The 21224-nt window shown below is 40.3% G+C and overlaps 1 protein-coding gene across 9 annotated transcripts in view; it reads right to left on the bottom strand.

Annotated features, from left to right (window-relative positions):
• Positions 1 to 21224, bottom strand: part of METTL8 (methyltransferase like 8) — a 117929-nt gene that overhangs the window by 58029 nt on the left and 38676 nt on the right. For 7 of the 9 annotated variants that reach the window (XR_004441709.1, XR_004441710.1, XM_033231152.1 and 4 more), the window contains exon 2: positions 14862 to 15016. The exons of 1 other annotated variant lie outside the window; for it this stretch is intronic. Coding sequence is in view for 6 of the 8 variants with exons in the window: in XM_033231152.1 (XP_033087043.1) it covers positions 14862 to 15004 (143 nt within the window). In the remaining 2 variants the exon portion in view is untranslated. Of the gene's footprint in view, positions 1 to 14861; positions 15017 to 17222; positions 17309 to 21224 lie in introns of those variants that run through there. One more of the 9 variants, XM_033231156.1, reaches the window with a different exon arrangement.

The following is a 21224-nucleotide window of genomic DNA, read 5'->3' as shown; positions in this document are numbered from 1 at the left end:
CAATCAAAACCCTAACATCACAATTAAAAGAACTAGAGAAGCAAGAGCAAACAAATCTAAAAGCTAGAGGAAGACAAGAAATAACTAACACCAGAGCAGAACTGAAGGAGATAGAGACACAAAAATCCTTTCAAAAAAAAATCAATGAATCCAGGAGCCGGTTTTTTGAAAAAAACCGATAAAACAGATAGACTGCTAACTAGACTAAGAAGAAAAGAGAGAAGAATCGAATAGATAAAAAATGACAAAGGGGATATTGCCACTGACCCATGGAAATACAAACTACCATCAGAGAGTACTATAAACACTTCTAGGCAAATAAACTAGAAAATCTAAAGAAACTGATAAATTCCTGGACACATACACCCTCCCAACACTAAACCAGGAAGAAGTTCAATCCTTGAATAGACCAATAACAAGTTCTGAAATTGAGGCTGTAATAGCCTACCAACCAAAAAAAGCCCAGGACCAGGTAGATTCACAGCTAAATTCTACCAGAGGTACAAAGAGGAGCTGGTATCATTCCTTCTGAAACTATTCCAAACAATTGAAAAGGAGGGACTCCTCACTAACTCATTTTATGAGGCCAGCATTATCCTGATAGCAAAACTTGTCAGAAACACAACAAAAAAAAAGAAAACTTCAGGCCAATATCCCTGATGAACATCAATGCAAAAATCCTCAATAAAATACTAGCAAACTGAATCCAGCAGCACATCAAAAAGCTTATCCACCAATCAAGTTGGCTTCATGCCTGGGATGCAAGGCTGGTTCAACATATGCAAATTAATAAGCATAATCCATCACATAAACAGAACCAATGACAAAAATCACACGATTATTTCAACAGATGCACAAAAGGCCTTCAATAAAATTCAACATCACTTCATGTTAAAAACTCTCAATGAACTAGGTATTGATGGGACGTATCTCAAAATAATAAGAGCTATTTATGACAAACCCATGGCCAATATCATACTGAATGGGCAAAAGCTGAAAGCATTCCCTTTGAAAACTGGCGTAAGACAAGGATGCCCTCTCTCACCACTCCTATTCAACATAGTATTGGAAGTGCTGACCAGGGCAATAAGGCAAGAAAAAGAAATAAAGAGTATTCAAATAGGAAAAGAGCAAGCCAAATTGTCTCTGTTTGCAGATGACATGATCCTATATTTAGAAAACCCCATCGTCTCAGCCCAAAAACTCCTTTAGCTGATAAATGACTTCAGCAAAGTCTTGGGATACAAAATCAATGTGCAAAAATCACAAGCGTTCCTACACACCAACAACAGACTAGCAGAGAGCCAAATCATGAATGAACCCCCATTCACAATTGTTACAAAGAGAATAAAATACCTAGGAATACAGCTAACAAGGGACATGAAGGACCTCTTCAAGATGAACTACAAACCACTGTTCAAAGAAATAAGAGAGGACACAAACAAATGGAAGAACATTCCATGCTCACGGATAGGAAGAATCAACATCGTGAAAATGGCCATACTGCCCAAAGTAATTTATAGATTGATTCTATGTTATTCCCATGAAACTACTGTTGACTTTCTTCACATAATTAGAAAAAACTACTTTAAATTTCATATGGAACTAAAAAAGAGCCCATATAGTGAAGACAATCCTAAGCAAAAAGAACAAAGCTGGAGGCATCACGCTACCTGACTTCAAACTATACTACAGGGCTACAGTAACCAAAACAGCATGGTACTGGTATCAAAACAGACATATAGACCAATGGAACAGAACAGAGACCTCTGTTACACAGAGAAATAAGTCCACACATCTACAACCATCTGATCTTCAACAAACCTGACAAAAACAAGCAATGGGGAAAGAATTCCCTACTTCATAAATGGTGCTGGGAAAACTGGCTAGCCATATGCAGAAAACTGAAACCGGACCCCTTCCTTAACACCTTACTCAAAAATTAACTCAAGGTGGATTTAAGACTTAAATGTAAAACCAAAAACCATAAAAACCCTAGAAGAAAACCTAGGTAATACCATTCAGGACATAGCATGGGCAAAGACTTCATGACAAAACACCAAAAGCAACTGCAACAAAAGCCAAAGTTGACAAATGGGATCTAATTAAACTAAAGGGCTTCTGCACAGCCAAAGAAACTAGCATCAGAGTGAACAGGGAACCTACAGAATGGGAGAAAATTTTTGCAATCTACCCATCTGACAAAGGTCTAATTCCCAGAATCTACAAGGTATTTAAACAAATTTACAAGAAAAAAAAAAAAATCAAAAAGTGGGCAAAGGATATGAGCAGACACTTCTCAAAAGAAGACATTTATGCAGCCAATAAACATATGAAAAAAAGCTCATAATCACTGATCATTAGAGAAATGCAAATCAAAACTGCAATGAGATATCTCACACCAGTCAGAATGGCGAGTATTAAAAAGGAAACAATAGATGCTGACAAGGCTGTGGAGAAGTAGGAACACTTTTTTTTTTTTTTTTTTTGACATGGAGTCTTGCTCTGTTGCCAGGTTGGAGTGCAGCGGCACGATCTTGGCTCACTGTAACCTCCACCTCCCGGGTTCAAGTGATTCTCCTGCCTCAGCCTTCTGAGTAGCTAGGACTACAGGCATACACCACCACACCCAGTTAATTTTTTTGTATTTTTAGTAGAGACAGAGTTTCACCATGTTGGCCAGGATGGTCTCCATCTCCTGACCTTATGATCCACCCACCCTGGCCTCCCAAAGTGCTGGGATTACAGGCATGAGCCACCACACCCAACTAGGAATGCTTTTACACTGTTGGTGGGCATGTAAATTAGTTCAACCACTGTGGAAGACAGTGTGGCGATTCCTCAAGGATCTAGAACCAGAAATATCATTTGACCCAGTAATCCCATTACTGGGTATACACCCAAAGGAATATAAATCATTCTACTATAAAGACACATGCACATATGTGCTTACTGCAGCACTATTTACAATAGCAAAGGCATGGAACCAACCCATATGTCAATCAATGATAGACTGGATAAAGAAAATGTGGTACATATACACCATGGAATACTATGCAGTCATAAAAAAGAATGAGATCATGTCCTTTGCAGGGACATGGATGAAGTTGGAAGCCATCATCCTCAGCAAACTAACACAGGACTAGAAAACCAGACACTGCATGTTCTCCCTCATAAGTAGGAGTTGAACAATGAGAACACATGGACACAGGGAGGGGAACAACATACACAGGGGCCTGTTGGCGGGTGGAGGGCAAGGGGAGAGAGAGCATTAGGACAAATCCCTAATGCATGCAGGGCCTAAAACCTAGATGACGGGTTGATCGGTGCAGCAAATAACCATGGCACATGTATACCTATGTAACAAACCTGCACATTCTGCACATGTATCCCAGAACTCAAAGTAAAATTTACAAAAAAAAGAAGAAAAAAAGAAAAGACTACAAGAAAAAAAAAATACACCCACCCACACCCACACACACACACACACACACACACACACACACACCTGGGCCACGCGCGGTGGCTCACGCCTGTAATCCCAGCACTTTGGGAGGCTGAGGCAGTTGGATCACCTGAGGTCAGCAGTTCAAGACCATCCTGGCCAACATGGTGAAACCCCATCTCTACTAAAAATACAAAAAATTAGCCGGGTGTGGTGGCGGGTGCCTGTAATCCCAGCTACTTGGGAGGCTGAGGCAGGAGAATCACTTGAACCTGAGAGGCGGAGTTTGCAGTGAGCTGAGATCGAGCCATTGTACTCCAGCCTGGGCAACAGAGCGAGACTCTGTCTGAAAAAAAACAAACACACACAAAAACCCCAGAAAACACACATGTGTACTGAACATGTAAAAAACAAAAAGAACTATGTAAGAAACAGGGCATGAGGAATCAGATGATAAGTAAAATTTTTGTATAAGGAAAATTATATAATGAAGAATTCTTGGGATCTGAACCCCATTGAGATTCTGGAAACTGTCTATTATTTAAGTGGGTTACATAATAGAAATCATGTTGCAACACACAGTCTTACCTTGGATCTACAAAAAAAAGGCTTAGCTCAGTGTTTTTAAACTAAAGGTCATAAACCTTGGTGAGTCCTGAAATCAATTTAGTTACTCTAAGCAACCCTTGAAAACAGAAACAGAAACAGAGTAGAATAAAATAAATGGAAAATAATGGGTACACACCTCACATGGTAAAAACTGTACTGGAAACTTTTCTTCCTGTTTTATATATGTATATATGTTATGTACACATGTGCTGGTCCATGATGGAAAATGTGTTTCTTACTGGGAACATGCCAACGGCCTAGCTGATGTAGTCATGTAATACAAGTGCTTAGTGCTTCCTTATAAATGGCTGAGATCCCTTGAAAAGTTTCTATATGCTTAAACCAAGAACACTGTGGAATAAGGAATGATTTTTCCAAGTAACCGTGTAAGTTCCTCAATATAGACAGATCTCAGGGCCATGTCTCAAAAGCATTTTGAATATCGTTTCCTGTCACCACCCTCCAAAATTGATAAATGTACTAAGTATGATTAAAAGACAATAGGCAGAATATAAAATGGTTCAGTCACTGTGGAAAACAATTTGAGTTTCTCAAAAACTTAAACACAGAATTAAAACATGACCCTGCGATTCCACTCTTAGGTATATATTCCAAAGAAATGAAAGCAAGGACCCAAACATGAATATAGTTCACCCATGTTCATAGCAGCACTATTCACAAGAGGCAAAACAGTGGAACAGCCCAAATGTCCATTGGTAGATGAATGAATAAACCAACTGTGACGTATACAAACGATGGAATATCATTCAGCCATAAAAAGAACAAAGTGCCAATACATGCTACAAGGTATATGACCCTCCAAGACATTATGCTAAGTGAAAGATGTCAGACATAAAAGGTCACACTGTATGATTCCATGTCTATGAAATATCCAGAATGACTGGGTGTGGAGGCTTATGTCTATAATCCCAGCACACTGGGAGGCTGAGGCAAGTGGATCACTTGAGCCTAGGAGTTCAAGACCAGCATGGGCAACATGGAAAAACCCCATCTATACTAAAAATACAAAAAATTAGCCAGCCATGGTGGCACACGCCTGTAGTCCCAGTTACTTGGGAGGCTGAGGTGGGAGGATCACTTGGGCCCAGGTGGTCGAGGCTGCAGTGAGCTGTTACCATGCCACTGCACTCCAGTCTGGGTGACAGGGCAAGACCCTGTCTCAAATAAGCAAACAAACAGACAAAAAATGAAAGACTAGACCAACTGTGGTGGCTCATTCCTGTACTTTCAGCACTTTAGGAGGCTGAGGCAGGAGGATTGCTTCAGCCCAGGAGTTCAAGATCAGTCTGGGCAACATAGTGAGACCCCATCTCTATAAAAAATAAAAAATTAGCCAGGTGTGGTAGCACACACTTGTAATCTCAGCTACTTGGGGGGCTGAGGCAGGAAGATCACTTGAGCCCAGGAGGTCAAAACTGCAATGAGCTGTGATTGTGCCACTGCACTCCAGTCTGGGTGACAGAGTGAGATGCTGTCTTTAAATTAATTAAGTAAGTAAGTAAGTAAGTAAGTAAGAAAGTAAAAGACTATAGGCAGTTATAAGTACTAGTAATATAAACACCCAGAATCTGGAAGGCAAATCTTTCTCAGGATATTAGAAACTAAATAAAAAAGAGGATCTTTATTTTTTCTTAAAATTAAAAAAATCTATTGTCATACAGAGAGTAAATCATCCTTACAAACCAAAGGCTAAATGGAAAAATGAACTGTAGATAATTCTGAGCAACACCTCTAAGAGAAAATTGACATGTACTTTTCTAGAAACATCTTTAAAAAATCAAATTCAGGGCCGGGCGCGGTGGCTCAAGCCTGTAATCCCAGCACTTTGGGAGGCCGAGACGGGTGGATCACGAGGTCAGGAGATCGAGACCATCCTGGCTAACACGGTGAAACCCCGTCTCTACTAAAAAAATACAAAAAACTAGCCGGGCGAGGTGGCGGGCGCCTGTAGTCCCAGCTACTCGGGAGGCTGAGGCAGGAGAATGGCGTAAACCCGGGAGGCGGAGCTTGCAGTGAGCTGATATCCGGCCACTGCACTCCAGCCTGGGCGGCAGAGCAAGACTCCGTCTCAAAAAAAACAAAAACAAAAACAAAAACAAAAAAAAACAGAAAAAAAAAAAAAATCAAATTCAGGCTGGGTGTGGTGGCTCGTGCCTATAACCCCAGCATTTTGAGAGGCCAAGGCAGGAGGACTGCTTGAGGCCAGGAGTTCAAGACCAGCCTGGGTAACATGGCAAGACCTCCTCTCTAAAAAAAATAAAATAAGACAAAATTAAAAATTAGCCATTATGGTGCCATTGTACTTCAGCCTGGGTGACAGAGCAAGACCCTGTCTCAAAAAAAAAAAAAAAAAATCAAATTCAGCAAGAGAGGAAATACTATTCTTAAATATAAAGGAGAAAATAAGGAAGAAAACAAAAACTTTTGAACAGAATTTTGGACTTGAAGGATGGGGAGACAAAAGCACATTTCGTTTAATTTACAAATCTTCTCTTTAAGAAGAAAAATATGTAAAAAAGGTGTGTGGGAAGATAATGTGAATCAACTACCTTCCTCTTCCCTGGGTGAAACAATTTTTATTACTGCTCTTACAGTGTATATTTGTGTTGGTATAGAGTTCACCACAGGTGTCAGGTACAGACTGGCCAACCCCTTGGGGGGTATGCTATGAAGACATATGGCTGTCTAGACTAGATCAATGTTTTTCAAACTGAGTAACAGAGCCCTAAGGGTCCTGTAGGCTGCTACAGTAAGTGAAGAGAAGTGAGAGGGAAAAGGAAGTGGTGCTGTTGATGCTCCAGGCCTCTATGCCAACTTCATTCAGGGCAGGTTTGCTTTTATCTTTTAAATCCTAGGATTCCATGTTAAAGCTTCACTTGAAAATAGTTCTGTTGCTAAAGAAAATTATAAAAACCATTGGACTGGATCAAGGGTTCCCAAACCTGGCTCCTCAACAGAATTACTAAAAGAGCCTTTTCAAGTTAGAAATTCCTGGGTCATACCTCTAGACCTACTGAAATAGTAACTCCCTGAAGGATTCTTGTGCAGCCAGCCCAAAGCTAGCCCATGTGTTTGAGAAGCGCAGGACCAGATGATCTTTGCTTTCTTGAGTCTATGACAAAACGACTTAAATCAGTAGGCAAGAATCTCAGACAAGAGAGCACGTGGTAGCAGATGGAAAAAGAGAATACAGATAGCTAAATCACTAGGTTCTAATGAAGAAAACAAAAAAACTGGTAAATGAGGAGCTTGCCTAAGATCAGAAGTTGCTCTGGAGATTTAATTGCCTGGCAAAGGGCTCATTTCATCTTATAGCCTGCGATAACTATCCATATTGGTGATGGTAGTCAAAATGGTTTCATGGAGCAGCTGTCCAAAAAAGTATAATGTGAACCACATATGTAGTTTTAAATTTCTAGTAGCCATGGTAAAGAAAAGTGAAAATAAAGAGGTGAAACCAATTTTTAAAATTTATTTTATTTAGGCCAGGCACAGTGGCTCACGCCTATAATCCCAGCACTTTGGGAGTCCGAGGTGGGCAGTTCACCTGAGGTCAGGAGTTTGAGACCAGCCTGGCCAACACAGTGAAACCTTGTCTCTACAAAAAATACAAAAATTAGCTGGGCATGGTGGCGATATGGAAGAGAAGAGCATGGTCTCTTTAAATGATACAGAAGCGGGGAAGGCAAGTGCTAGCTAGAGGAGGACATGGTCCCTGGCTAGGGCTTCACCCACACGAACCTAGGTGAGGACAGGCATTTCCTGCCCAAATGTTGTATTTTCCCAAGACTGCCCTGGCCTGCCACGTCCCCATCCTATGCCTATAAACACCCGCTCTCCCCCAGACCCCAGCAGGCAGACACATAGGTGGCTGGACATCGGGAGAAGCACATCAGCAGGAACCAGCACACCAGCAGTCCACCAACCAGCAGAATGACATCTGGCCAGGGCAGCCAGAGGAGAGCCCAGTCCAATGAGCAGTCTGACTCCAGGGGAAAACCATCTCTCTTCTGGCTCCCCCATCTGCTGAGAGCTACTTCTACTCAGTAAAACCTTGCACTCATTCTCCAAGCTTGTAAGTGATCTGATTCTTCCCCTACAACAAGGCAAGAACCCAGGGATACTGAAAGTCCTCTGTCTTTACGACAAGGCAGGGATATAATTGAGCTAACACAAGCTGCCTATGGATGGCTAAACTAAAAGAGCACCCTGTAACACACGCCCACTGGGGCTTCAGGAGCTGTAAACACTCACCCCTAGACACTGTCAGGGGGTCGGAGCCCCACAGCCTGCCCATGTGTATGCTCCCCTAGAGGTTTCAGCAGTGAGTCACTGAAGAAGTGAGCCACACCCCCATCGCACATCCTGCGAGGGGGACATGGGAGCTTTTCCTGTTTCAGTGGTGCATGTTTATAATCCCAGATACTCAGGAGGCTGAGGCAGGAGAACTGCTTGAATGTGGGAGGTAGAGGTTGCAGTGAGCTGAGATTCCATCACTGCACTCCATCCGGGGTGACAAAGTAGGACTGTCTTATTTAAAAAAAAAAAATATATATATATATGTACATACATGTATATATGTACGTATATGTATATATATGTACATATGTGTATATATAATATATGTACGTATGTGTGTATATATAATTTAACTGCATATATCCAAATTTTCATTCATTTTTAACATATAATTCAATATAAAAATTATTAATGAGATTGTTTACCTTTTTTTGTACTAAGTTTTAAAAATCTTACAGTACATCTCAATTCAGCCCAGTTATTAATATATTTCAAGTGCTCAATAAACACATGTGGCTAGTGGCTACCATATTGTACAGTGTAGAACTAATTAATTAAAAAATCCATGTATTCCCTTTCAAAATTGAGATTCAGTAGCAATCAAAACATAAAAGGCCCGTGAATCACTTTCCTAGCCCCAGAGATGCTGTTCCAGAGGCTAGTCTGATAACAATTTTGTCTGCAGATATCATGCCCGACTTGACTTCTTCAGCTCTGACCACTCTCCCTCTTCCCAGCAGCAGTGTCTGCGTGCTGGACATTTACACCTGAATGTCCTGCTCACAAAGCCTATTCAAAATGTCTAAAACCAAATTCACCATCTTTCTTCCAAAATAAAACAAATACATTTACCTCTTGATTTTCCTATTTCTATTAGTTACTTAAGATCAAAACTTCAGAGTCAACTTCTTCCTTTTTCTTTACTCTGCACAAACACCAAGTTCTATTCATTCTTCTGTCATGATCTCTTGCTCACTGGACCTTTCTTGCTTCTAATTCTTCCTGCTGATCAGTCTAGTATGGTGTTACCAAATATATACACTTAATACACTAGCTATAATGTCATTTATCTTCAGTGGCTCTATAATGCCTTATACTTCGGCTATGAATTCAGGACCACGCACAATCGTAAACCTACCCCCCACCATCTGGCCTATGTCATTCTGACCTTATCTTTCACCAATCTCCTAGAAAAGCCTTTGTTAAGGCAAACTATCCTATGCTCTCTCTCCTGAAAATGCCTTATATTTCCTCATCTCAGTGCTTTATGATTTTCTATCCAACTAGAATGCCCTTATTTCAGTTTACCTATTCAAAGCATTAATTCAACAAATATTTGTATGTCAGGCATTGTGCTATGTACTGGAGGCAATATAAACGGGCATATCTTGTATAATTATGCTTTGCTTTATCACATTTTACAGTTAGTGCATTTTTTACATATGGAAGGTTTGTGGCAACCCTGCATTGAGCAAGTCTGTCGGCACCATTTCTCCAACAGCATGTGCTCACCTCATGTCTCTGTTACATTTTGGTAATTCTTGCAATATTTTAAACTAGTTCATTATTATTATATCTGTTATGAGCTGTGATCAGTGATCTTTGATGTTACTATTGTAATTGTTTTAGAGCACCATGAACCATCCCCATATAAAACAGCGAATTTAATTGATAAATATTACGTGTGTTCTGACTGCTCCACTGACCCGGCTTTGCCTGTCTCTTTCCCTCTCCTCAGACTCCCCTATTCCCTGAGAAAAAACAATATGAAATGAGTCCAGTTGATTACCTACAGTAGCCTCTACATGTTCAAGTGAAAGGAAGAGTTATGTATCTCTCACTTTAAATCAAAAGCTAGAAAAGACTAAGCTTAGTGAGGAACGCCTGTTGCAAGCTGAGACAGGCCAAAACCTAGGTCGCTAGCACTAGTCAACTTGTGACATGCAAAGGAAATATTCTTAAAGGAAATTAAAGATGCTACTCCAGGTTGAGTGCTCACACCTGTAATTCCAGCACTCTGGGAGGCTGAGTTGGGAAGATCACTTGAGCTCAGGAGTTCAAGACCAGCCTGGGCAACATGGTGAAACCCCATCTCTACAAAAAATACAATCAGCCAGGCATGGCGGTGAATGCCTATAGTCCCAGCTACTTGGGAGGCTGAGGCCAGAGAATCACTTGACCCCGGAGGAGGTTGAGGCTGCAATGAACTGTGACCACACCACTGCACCACTGCACTCCAGCTTGGGTGACTGAGTCTCCCTGTCTGAAAAAAATAAAATAAAATAAAATAAAATAAAATAATGAAAAGATGCTACTCCAGCGAATACATGAATCAACACATGCTATTTCTCATGAAATAGCATTACTGATATGAAGAAAGGTTTAGTGGTCTGCATAAAAGATAAAACCAGCCACAATATTCCCATAAGCCAAAGCCTAATCCAGAGCAAGGCCCTAACTTTCTTTGATTCTATGATGGCTCAGAGAGATGAGATAGCTGCAGAAGAAAAGTGAAGCTAGTGGAGGTTGGTTCATGAGGTTTAAGGAAACAAGCCATCTCCATAGCATAAAAGTGCAAAGCAAAGCAGTAAGTACTGATGGAGAAGCTGTAGCATCAAATTATCCAAAAGATCCAGCTAAGATCACTGATGAAGGTGGTTACACTAAAAAACAAATTTTCAATGTAAATAAAAGTTTTCTATTGGAAGAAGATGCCATCTAAGACTTTTTTTTTTTTTTGAGACAGAGTCTCGCTCTGTTGCCCAGGCTGGAGTGCAGTGGCGCAATCTTGGCTCACTGCAAGCTCCGTCTCCCAGGTTCAAGCCATTCCCCTGCCTCAGCCTCCAGAGTAGCTGGGACTACAGGCGCCCGCCACCACGCCTGGCTAATTTTTTTTTTGTATTTTTAGCAGAGACGGGGTTTCACCATGTTAGCCAGGATGGTCTCGATCTCCTGACCTCGTGATCTGCCTGCCTTGGCCTCCCAAAGCATTGGGATTACAGGCGTGAGCCACCGCGCCCGGCCAGATGCCATCTAAGACTTTCATAGTCAGAAAGGATAAGTCAATGCCTGGCTTCAAACTTCAAAGGACAGGCTGACTCTCTTGTTAAGGGCTAAGGCAGCTGGTGACTTTAAGTTGAAGCCAGTGCTTATTTACTGTTCCAAAAATCCTAGGGCCCTTAAAAATGATGCTGAATCTACTCTGCCTATACTCTATAAATGAAACAACTAAGCCTAGATGACAACATATCTGTTTACAGCATGGTTTACTGAATGTTTTAAGCCCACTGTGGAGACCTAATGCTCAGAAGAAAGAATTCCTTGAAAAACATTACTGCTCACTGACAATATGCCTTGTCTCCCCACAGTTCTGATGGAAATGTACAAGGATATTAATGTTGTTTTCATGCCAACTAATACAATATCCATTCTGCAGCCCATGGATCAAGGAGTAATTTCAACTTTCAAGACTTACTTAAGAACTACATTTCGTAAAGCTACAGCTGCCATAAACAGTAATTCCTCTAGTGGATCTGGGCAAAGTAAACTGAAAACATTCTGGAAAGGATTCACCAATCTACATGCCATTAAGAACATTTGTGATTCATGGGAGGTCAAAATAACAACATCAATAGGAGTTTGGAAGAAGTTGATTCTAATGGATGATTCTGAGGGGTTCAAGACTTCAGTGGAAAAAGTAACAGCAGATATGGTGGAAACAGCAAGAGAACTAGAATTAAAAGTGGGGCCTAAAGATTTACGCTGAATTGCTGCAATCTCATGATAAAACTTGAACAGATGAGGAGTTCCTTTGTAGGGATGAGCAAATTAAAGTAGCTTCTTGAGATAGAATCGACTTGGGGTGAAGACACTGTGAACACTGTGGAAATTACAACAAAGAATTATGTTGCAGGAAGTCAGGGACCCTGAACGGAGGGACCGGCTGAAGCCATGGCAGAAGAACATAAATTGTGAAGATTTCATGGACATTTATTAGTTCCCCAAATTAATACTTTTATAATTTTTTACGCCTGTCTTTACTGCAATCTCTGAACATAAATTGTGAAGATTTCATGGACATTTATCACTTCCCTAATCAATACTCTTGTGATTTTCTATCCTGTCTTTACTTTAATCTCTTAATCCCATCATCTTCGTAAACTGAGGACATATGTGGCCTCAAGACCCTGTGATGATTGTGTTAACTGCACAAATTGTTCATAAAGCATGTGTGTTTAAACAACATGAAATCTGGGCACCTTGAAAAAAGAACAGGATAACAGAGATGTTCAGAGAACAAGGGAGATAACCATCAGGTATGACTGCCTGAGAGCCGGGCAGAACAGAGCCATATTTCTCTTCTTACAAAAGCGAATAGGAGAAATATCGCTGAATTCTTTTTCTCAGCAAGGAACAGCCCGGAGAAAGAGAAGGCTTTCCTAGGGGTAGGTCTCTAAAATGGTTGCTCTGGGAATGTCTGTCTTACACGGTTGCAGATAAGGGATGAAATAAGCTCCAGTCTTCCGTAGCGCTCCCAGGCCTATTAGGACGAGGAAATTCCCGCCTAGTAAATTTTAGTCAGACCAGTTGTCTGCTCTCAAACCCTGTCTCCTGATAAGATGTTATCAATGACAATGCATGCCCGAAACTTCATTAGCAATTTTAATTTCGCCCCGGTCCTGTGATCTCACTCTGTGTCCATTTGCCTTGTGATATTTTATTGCCTTGTAAAGCATGTGATCTCTATGACCCTATTCTTACACTCCCTCCCCTTTGAAAATCACTAATAAAAACTTGCTGGTTTTGCAGCTTGCGGGGCATCACAGAATCTGCCGACATGTGATGTCTCCCCTGGAAACCCAGCTTTAAAATTTCTTTCTTTTGTACTCTTTCCCTTTATTTCTCAGACCGGCCAACATTTAGGGAAATAAAAAACAACTTACATGGAATTATTGAGGGCGGGTTCCCCCAATAGAATCTAGACATAATTTAGACAACAAAGAATTTAGACATAATTCTAAATATTAAACAAAATATTTAGAATATTACATATACTTAGTTGATAAAACAGTGGCAGGATCTGTGAGGACTGACTTATTTTGCAAGTTCTACTGTAGGTAAAATGTTATCAAACAGCATCACATGCTACAGAGAAATCTTTCATGAAAGGAAGAGTCAGCTGATGAGGCAAATTGCATTGTTGTCTTATTTTAAGAAACTGCCACAGCCACTCCAACCACCACCCTGATCAGTCAGCAACCATCAACACTGAGGTAAGACCCTCTGCCAACAAAAAGATTATGACTCACTGAAAGCGCAGATGACTGTTAGCATTTTTTAGCAAGAAATTACTTTTTAATTAAGTTTGTACATTGTTTTCTTAGACATAATGCTATTGTACACTTAAGAGACTACAGTGGCCGGGCGCGGTGGCTCCAGCCTGTAATCCCAGCACTTTGGGAGGCCGAGACGGGCGGATCACGAGGTCAGGAGATCGAGACCATCCTGGCGAACATGGTGAAACCCCGTCTCTACTAAAAAATACAAAAAACTAGCCGGGCAAGGTGGCGGGCGCCTGTAGTCCCAGCTACTCGGGAGGCTGAGGCAGGAGAATGGCGTAAGCCCGGGAGGCGGAACTTGCAGTGAGCTGAGATCCGGCCACTGCACTCCAGCCTGGGCAGCAGAGCGAGACTCTGTCTCAAAAAAAAAAAAAAAAAAGAGACTACAGTATAGTGTAAACATGACTTTTATATGCACTGGGAAACCAAAAAAAATGTGTGACTCACTTTATTGCAATATTTGCTTTACTGCAGTGGTCTCAACCAAACCTACAACATTTCTGAGGTATGCCTGTAATCCTAACCTCAGTTTCCCTCACTTTAAGACTTTCTGACTATGCCCAAAAAGGAGTGGTTTTACATTACTGAGTTGTTCTCATATGGCACATGGTCTGTAACACTCACTGAGCTCTCACAATTTACTGCCTTGTATGGGTAATTATCAGCTTTTTCTGTAAATATCTATCTTTCCAAATAGTGTGGATTCCCTGAAAGCATGGACAAGAATCTTATCAATGTGATCTATCTCCCTGGTGCTCAGTAAGCCGCAGGTACTGATACGCATTTGCCGGATGACAAGTATGAAAAAGAGGGAAGGGACTGTGGAGCTGGAGGGCCCCACCTAGGAAAGAATCCTCACCCCCACCCAGTGACAGCAGGCAAATCAGGATCAGAGGTAAGCAGAAAGGGCCTGCAAGAACTCCAAGGCTACTAAAAGCACATGGGAAGTTTCACTTTTCCAATTCCATTTGCAATGAAATTCAGAATTGGCAACATTTACGTCAGGATTGGTTACCCTAGCTTTTGGACTTCTACAATATGAGTCAGGTCATCAGCTTTAAAAACCCTTTCTTAGTTCTAAATGAAAATAATACCACTGGTGATATTTAAGAAACACACACAATATCAGACTTGAAAAGAAAACTCACCACATGTTGTGTTCAAAAACTTTGGCTGGGTCAGTTAAAATCCTTGATCCCAGAGGGGCCACTGGGTGGTAACCACTTTGGTATCTGTGTGGCACCTTTCCTAGCCTTAGACAGGAAATGGAATTTCTCCAAATCATGTTCATCCTAAGCAGTACCTAAAAAGTTACAAATGATTAATTAGTCAACATAGATTAAACAGTGTATTGTTTACCTAACACTCAAAACCTGATTCTAAAGGTTTTCAATCTGAGAAAGCACAGGAAAACTAGAAACTTTTTCATGAAAGATGAGCATAACAGCTTCTCTCCTGAAGTATATTCAGGCCAAGAGATGGGAAAGAAATATTTAGGGTGGGCAACATTGGCTGGCTTTTTTGTGAAAGCCATAGCCTTGACCAACTTTGTTTTGTTAGACATTTTATTTGCTCATTTAATTTTTAGTGCATGACCAAAGCATGTAAGTCCAAAATCTGAATTTGTGTACTAAAGACAGTTTTTTTTTAAGTAATGTTATTTTTTGGGGGGTAATTCTAGGAAAAACATATTTCTAGGAAATATTTTGTGACCGACCACTAGACAAAAATCCCAAGTATGGTAGAAGAATAAAAAAACAAACCTGTAACTCTCATTCTCTGTGCTGAAATGAATAATATGAAAATCAGTCAAATAAATATTAAGACAGAATCATAGCAATTCTTAATTCTAACAATCCTGTATACATATATTATTAAGAATAGTGTGAAACCCCGTCTCTACTAAAAAAATACAAAAAATTAGCTGGGCGTGGTGGCAGGCGCCTGTGGTTCCAGCTACTTGGGAGGCTGAGGCAGGAGAATGGCGTGAACCCGGGAGGCAGAGCTTGCAGTGTGCTGAGATCTGGCCACTGCACTCCAGCTTGGGCGACAGAGCGAGACTCTGTCTCAAAAAAAAAAAAAAAAAAAAAAAAAAGAATAGTCAGCAATATGGATGCAAAATAGATTTCCCTGAACAAAATGCATGCTTCGCTGGGCACGGTGGCTCATGCCTGTAATCCCAGCAGTTTGGGAGGCCGAGGAGGGTGGATCACTTGAGGTCAGGAGTTTGAGACCAGCCTGGCCAACATAGGAAAACCCCATCTCTACTGAAAATACAAAAAAAAAAAAAAAAGAAAAAATTATCCAGGAGTGATGGTATGCACCTGTAATCCTAGCCACTTGGAGGCTGAGGCAAGAAAATCACTTGAACCCAGGAGGCGGAGATTGCAGTGAGCCGAGATTGTGTCACTGCACTCCCGCCTGGACAACAGAACAAGACTCTGTCTCAAAACAAAACAAAACAAAAATGCATGCTTAAGGCCAGGTGCAGTGCCTCACGCCTGTAATCCCAACATTTTGGGAGCCCAAGGCGAGAGAGTTACTTGAATCCAAGAGTTCGAGACCAGCCTGGGCAACATAGTGAGACCCTGTCTCCACAAAAAAAAAAAAAAAATTACTCGGGGGTGGTGGTGCACGTCTGTGGTTCCAGCTACATGAGAGGCCGAGCCTAGAGGATGAGGCTGTAGTGAGCCATGATCGTGCCACTGCATTCTGGCCTGGGTCATAGAGCAAGACCCTGTCTTTAAAAAAAAAAAAAAAAAAAAGCATGCTTACACCCTAGCTCAAAAGGAGAATCATCTGCTGATTAGCCCAAATCCATCTCCATTTCTGGAAGAATAACAAACATTTAAAGAGTATGTCATCTTAATTACATACTTGTAAATGTGTCACTTTAAAATCTTTATGGAAAAGTATTAAAAAGAAGCTCTAAGGAGCTTACTTTTTCCAATAAGAAACCATTGTAATACTGCTTGACATTTCAGTTGTTCATCACAACGTTCAGCCTAATGCTGTCAGCTGTCAGGTGGAAACAGATGCTAAAAGGTGTGTGTATGTAATATGCATCACAGATTATTGGAGGTGCTATTAGGCGTAAAAATGCCATATACTTTGCACTCTTTACCACCCTACTGAAAATGAATAGGTTTAAGACTGTGAATTCCAAAATGAACTGCAGAATGTCAAAAACAGCTCTTTGTACTTTTAAACATAAAATTCAAGATTTTCCTTTTGGAAAAAAAAAGGTGGGGGCATAGTTACACATACCAACAAGACTGTAATGATTCCATTCAAATGTGACTTAACAGTCATGAGAAATGAAACCTTCAACAGCAAGTGCAGATGCTCCTGTTTCTTATTTGTTTTCCTTCTCCAGTAAATGCAAGCTCTTTAGTGGAGGCAAATGAAATGAAATGCTCCACCTACTACCACCTTTACCCTGATGTGCCTTTGTTCTTTTTGCCTGCCAATGTTCCACATAAGACTATCAGTGTTCTATAAAACCCTACCTGCAAAATTATTTTTAGAGCTCTTTCTGCAGTGAATAGTATTCATAAAATCTTCTGTATGCTGAAAAGTAGAAATTGATTACACCTAGAAAGAGAGGCAAGTCATGCTCAAAAGTATAAAATGATGTAAATGTTTCCTACCCAGGAAAGGCAAATCAAAATGGAATTTCAATCCTTTAAATAATCACGTGATACTTATCTATACCCATTTATATATAGAAGAGGGAAGAAAAAAAAGTAAGAGTTTCTCTCACTATAAATGACCAAGAGCCTCTGTAGACAGAGACAAAAAGATACAACCAGATTGGATTATTAGGCAATTCAGGAAAATATCAGAGAAATGTGAATCTTGCAGGCTGCTAGTCTGTGGAGAAAGCATAGTGTCTCCAGGGTCTAAATATGTGGCAATTTCCCTACTTAGGCAGCTATTTCTTTAATTAACCACACAAACATCTTTATTTCACTTACTTATCCATAACAGTTATGCACAGCCTTGCATTGCTATTTATCTTATTATTTAAATATATAATAAATGTATATAGACTATATAATATAAACACACAATAAAATTATATAAATGCCTTCTCACTTAAATTGCAAGCTTCTAGAGGCAGCACCAAGTTGCTCATGAATTGTTTGACTGATTACATAAAAATGATATTTGTCTGACATAAGTCTCATTGGATGGAAGTTACTTCATATTTTCCAGGGTGGATCCTAACCAAGATCCTTGCAGTGCGAAGGAAGTGACAGAAGAATGTGACAATATACAGGTAGCTATCCAATTATATTAACTACAATGATTAACAAATATGTGCTTTGTATTATCACTACCATGTTAGCCTAAGGTTTGCTAGGTCATGGTTCAATTTTGTGGGAAAAGAAGGGCAGGGCCAGCCCCAAATAAAATCCTGGTAGAAAAAGTAGGTTTCTGCCACCAGAATGACCCAATCCCTTTATGTACCTTCTCTTAGCTCTTTTTTGGCATACTCTAATTTGAATACCAGTTTAACTCAGATATTATTTGCATAATATCTTATTCACACAAAACTGTGTGAATAAGTAGTATTTTTATTTGAAACAACACAAAGAAGTACAGTTAAAATATTCCATTCATCTAAAAAAAGGCAAGAAAGGAAGAACAGAGGAATGAAAAACAAATAGGACAAATAGAAACAAATACAACAAATAAAAACAAATAGGACAAACAGAAAACAAATACCAAGATGGCATATTTAAACCCAACCATATCAATATTTACAATAAATGTAAATGGGTTCTAATTAAAAAGCAGATTATGAACTTGGATTAAAAAAAGTAAGACCCAGCAATATACTGTTTATAAGGCAAGCACTTTAAATATAAAGAAACAAATAGATTAGCATAAAAACAGGTATACTATGCAAACACTGCATAAGAAAGCTGTTGGGGCTATATTAATAGACAAAGTAGACTTCAATGAAAAGACTATTATAGAGAAAAAGAGGGACATTTAATAATGATAATAAGCCAATTCATCAAGACAACATAGCAGTCTTAAATATGCATGTACCTAATAACAAAGCTGTAAAATAAATGAAGCAAAAAGACAGAACTTTCTAAAAGAACTTAACAAATTCACAGTAATACTTGGAGATTTTTTTTTTTTTTTTTTTTGATGGAGTCTCACTCTGTCGCCCAGACTGGAGTGCAGTGGCCGGATCTCAGCTCACTGCAAGCTCCGCCTCCCGGGTTTATACCATTCTCCTGCCTCAGCCTCCTGAGTAGCTGGGACTACAGGCGCCCGCCACCTCGCCTGGCTAATTTTTTGTATTTTTTTTTGTAGAGACGGGGTTTCACCGTGTTAGCCAGGATGGTCTCGATCTCCTGACCTTGTGATCCGCCCGTCTCGGCCTCCCAAAGTGCTGGGATTACAGGCTTGAGCCACCACACCCGGCCTACTTGGAGATTTTAACAACCCTTTTTCAGTAATAAATAAAAAAAAAATCAGCAACAAGCTATCAAAAGATCAAAGAGGACAAAGAAGATTTGAACATTATTAACTTGACCTAGATGGTATTTATAGAAAGAACATCATATGTAGCAATAGCAAGAATACACATTCTTTTCAAATGAACATGGAATATTCACCAAGGTAGACCATATGGTGGGCTATAAAACAAGTCTCAATAAATAGATAAATTTGGCTGGCTAGGCACAGTGGCTCATGCCTGTAATCCTAGCACTTTGGGAGGCCGAGGAGGGTGGATCACCTGAGGTCAGGAGTTTGAGACCAGCCTGGCCAACGTGGTGAAAAACTGTCCCTGCTAAAAATACAAAAAAAAATTAGCTGGGTATGGTGGTGGGTGCCTACAACTGGCTGAGGCACAAGAATCACTTGAACCTGGGAAGCAGAGGTTGCAGTGAGCCGAGATCGCGCCACTGCACTTCAGCCTGGGCGACAGAGTGGGACTCTGTCTCAAAAAATAGATAAATAAATAAAAATAAATCCCAAAATATTAAAATCATACAGTGTGGTTTTTGGCTATAATAATCTTAAATGTTAATACCTTGATGAACTAACCTGTATTAATAAATGTCCATTCTTATCTCTGGTAATAGTCATTTTCTTCAGGTCTACTTTGTCTGATATTAACACAGGCCTACCAGGTGTCTAATGTAATGTCGTGTATGGCATGTTGTGTATCTTTTAAAAAAATTTTAGTCTATTTGTGCATTTTTATTTTTTATTTTATTTTTAATTTAATTTTATTTTTTGAGACAGAGTCTTGCTGTATCACCCAGGCTGGAGTGGAGTGCAGTGGTGCGATCTTGGCTCACTGCAAGCTCTGCCTCCCGGGTTCACGCCATTCTCCTGCCTCAGCCTCCCAAGTAGCTGGGACTACAGGCACCTGCTACCACGCCTGGCTAATTTTTTTTTTTTTGTTTTGTATTTTTAGTGGAGACGGGGTTTCACCGTGTTAGCCAGGATGGTCTCGATCTCCTGACCTTGTGATCTGCTCGTCTCGGCCTCCCAAAGTGCTGGGATTACAGGGGTGAGCCACCACGCCTGGCCTTATTTGTATGTTTACATTTAAAGTGCTTTTCTAATAGGCAGCATATTGTCAATCCTTGCTTTTTTATCCAAATTCAAAATAATAATGATAGCTACAAAAGTTTCCAAATGTTAAGGAATTAAGCAACACAGCTATAAATAACCTATGAGTAAAAGAACAAATCTGAAATTAAAATATATTTTGAACTGAATAACAAAATCTCAAAATATCAAAATTTATGGGATGCAACTAAAGCAGTGTAGAGAGAGAAATTTATAGTTTTAAACATTTTTATTAGAAAGGAGAAAGATGTCAAATCAATAATCTCAGCTTCTTTTTTTCTTTGGACAAGGTCTTGCTCTATCACCCAGACTAGAGTACAATGGCACGATCATAGCTCACTGCAGCCTTGAATTCCTGGGGTCAAGTGATCCTCCTGCTTTGGCCTCCCAAGTAGCTAGGACTACACTCATGTGCCACCCACAACTGGCTACTTTTTTTTTTTTTTTTTTAGACAAGGGTTTGCTCTATCACCCAGACTAGAGTGCAATGGCACAATCATAGCTCACTGCAGCCTTGAATTCCTGCAGTCAAGTGATCCTCCTGCTTTGGCCTCCCAAGTAGCTAGGACTACACTCATGTGCCACCCACACCTGGCTACTTTTTTTTTTTTTTTTTTAAGAGACAAAGTCTGCCTATGTTGCTCAGGCTAGTCTTGAACTCCTGGGCTCAAGGGATCCTCCCACCTCGGCCTCCCAAAGTGCTGAGATTTACAGGCATCAGCCACCTCGCCTGGCCTCAGCTTCTATCTTCGCAAGCTAGAAAAATAAGAATAAATTAGACCTAAAGTAAGTAGAAAGAAGGAAATAATAAAACAGAAAGCAATGAAATAGAAAATAGGGCCAGGCATGGTGGTTCACGCCTGTAATCTCAGAGCTGTGAGAGGGAGGTCAAGGTGGGCAGATCA

The sequence above is a fragment of the Trachypithecus francoisi genome, unplaced genomic scaffold (genome assembly GCF_009764315.1).
Source record: "Trachypithecus francoisi isolate TF-2019V2 unplaced genomic scaffold, Tfra_2.0 Lachesis_group13, whole genome shotgun sequence".
Taxonomy (NCBI): Eukaryota; Metazoa; Chordata; class Mammalia; order Primates; family Cercopithecidae; genus Trachypithecus; species Trachypithecus francoisi.
This window is presented reverse-complemented; position numbering and strand designations above follow the sequence as displayed.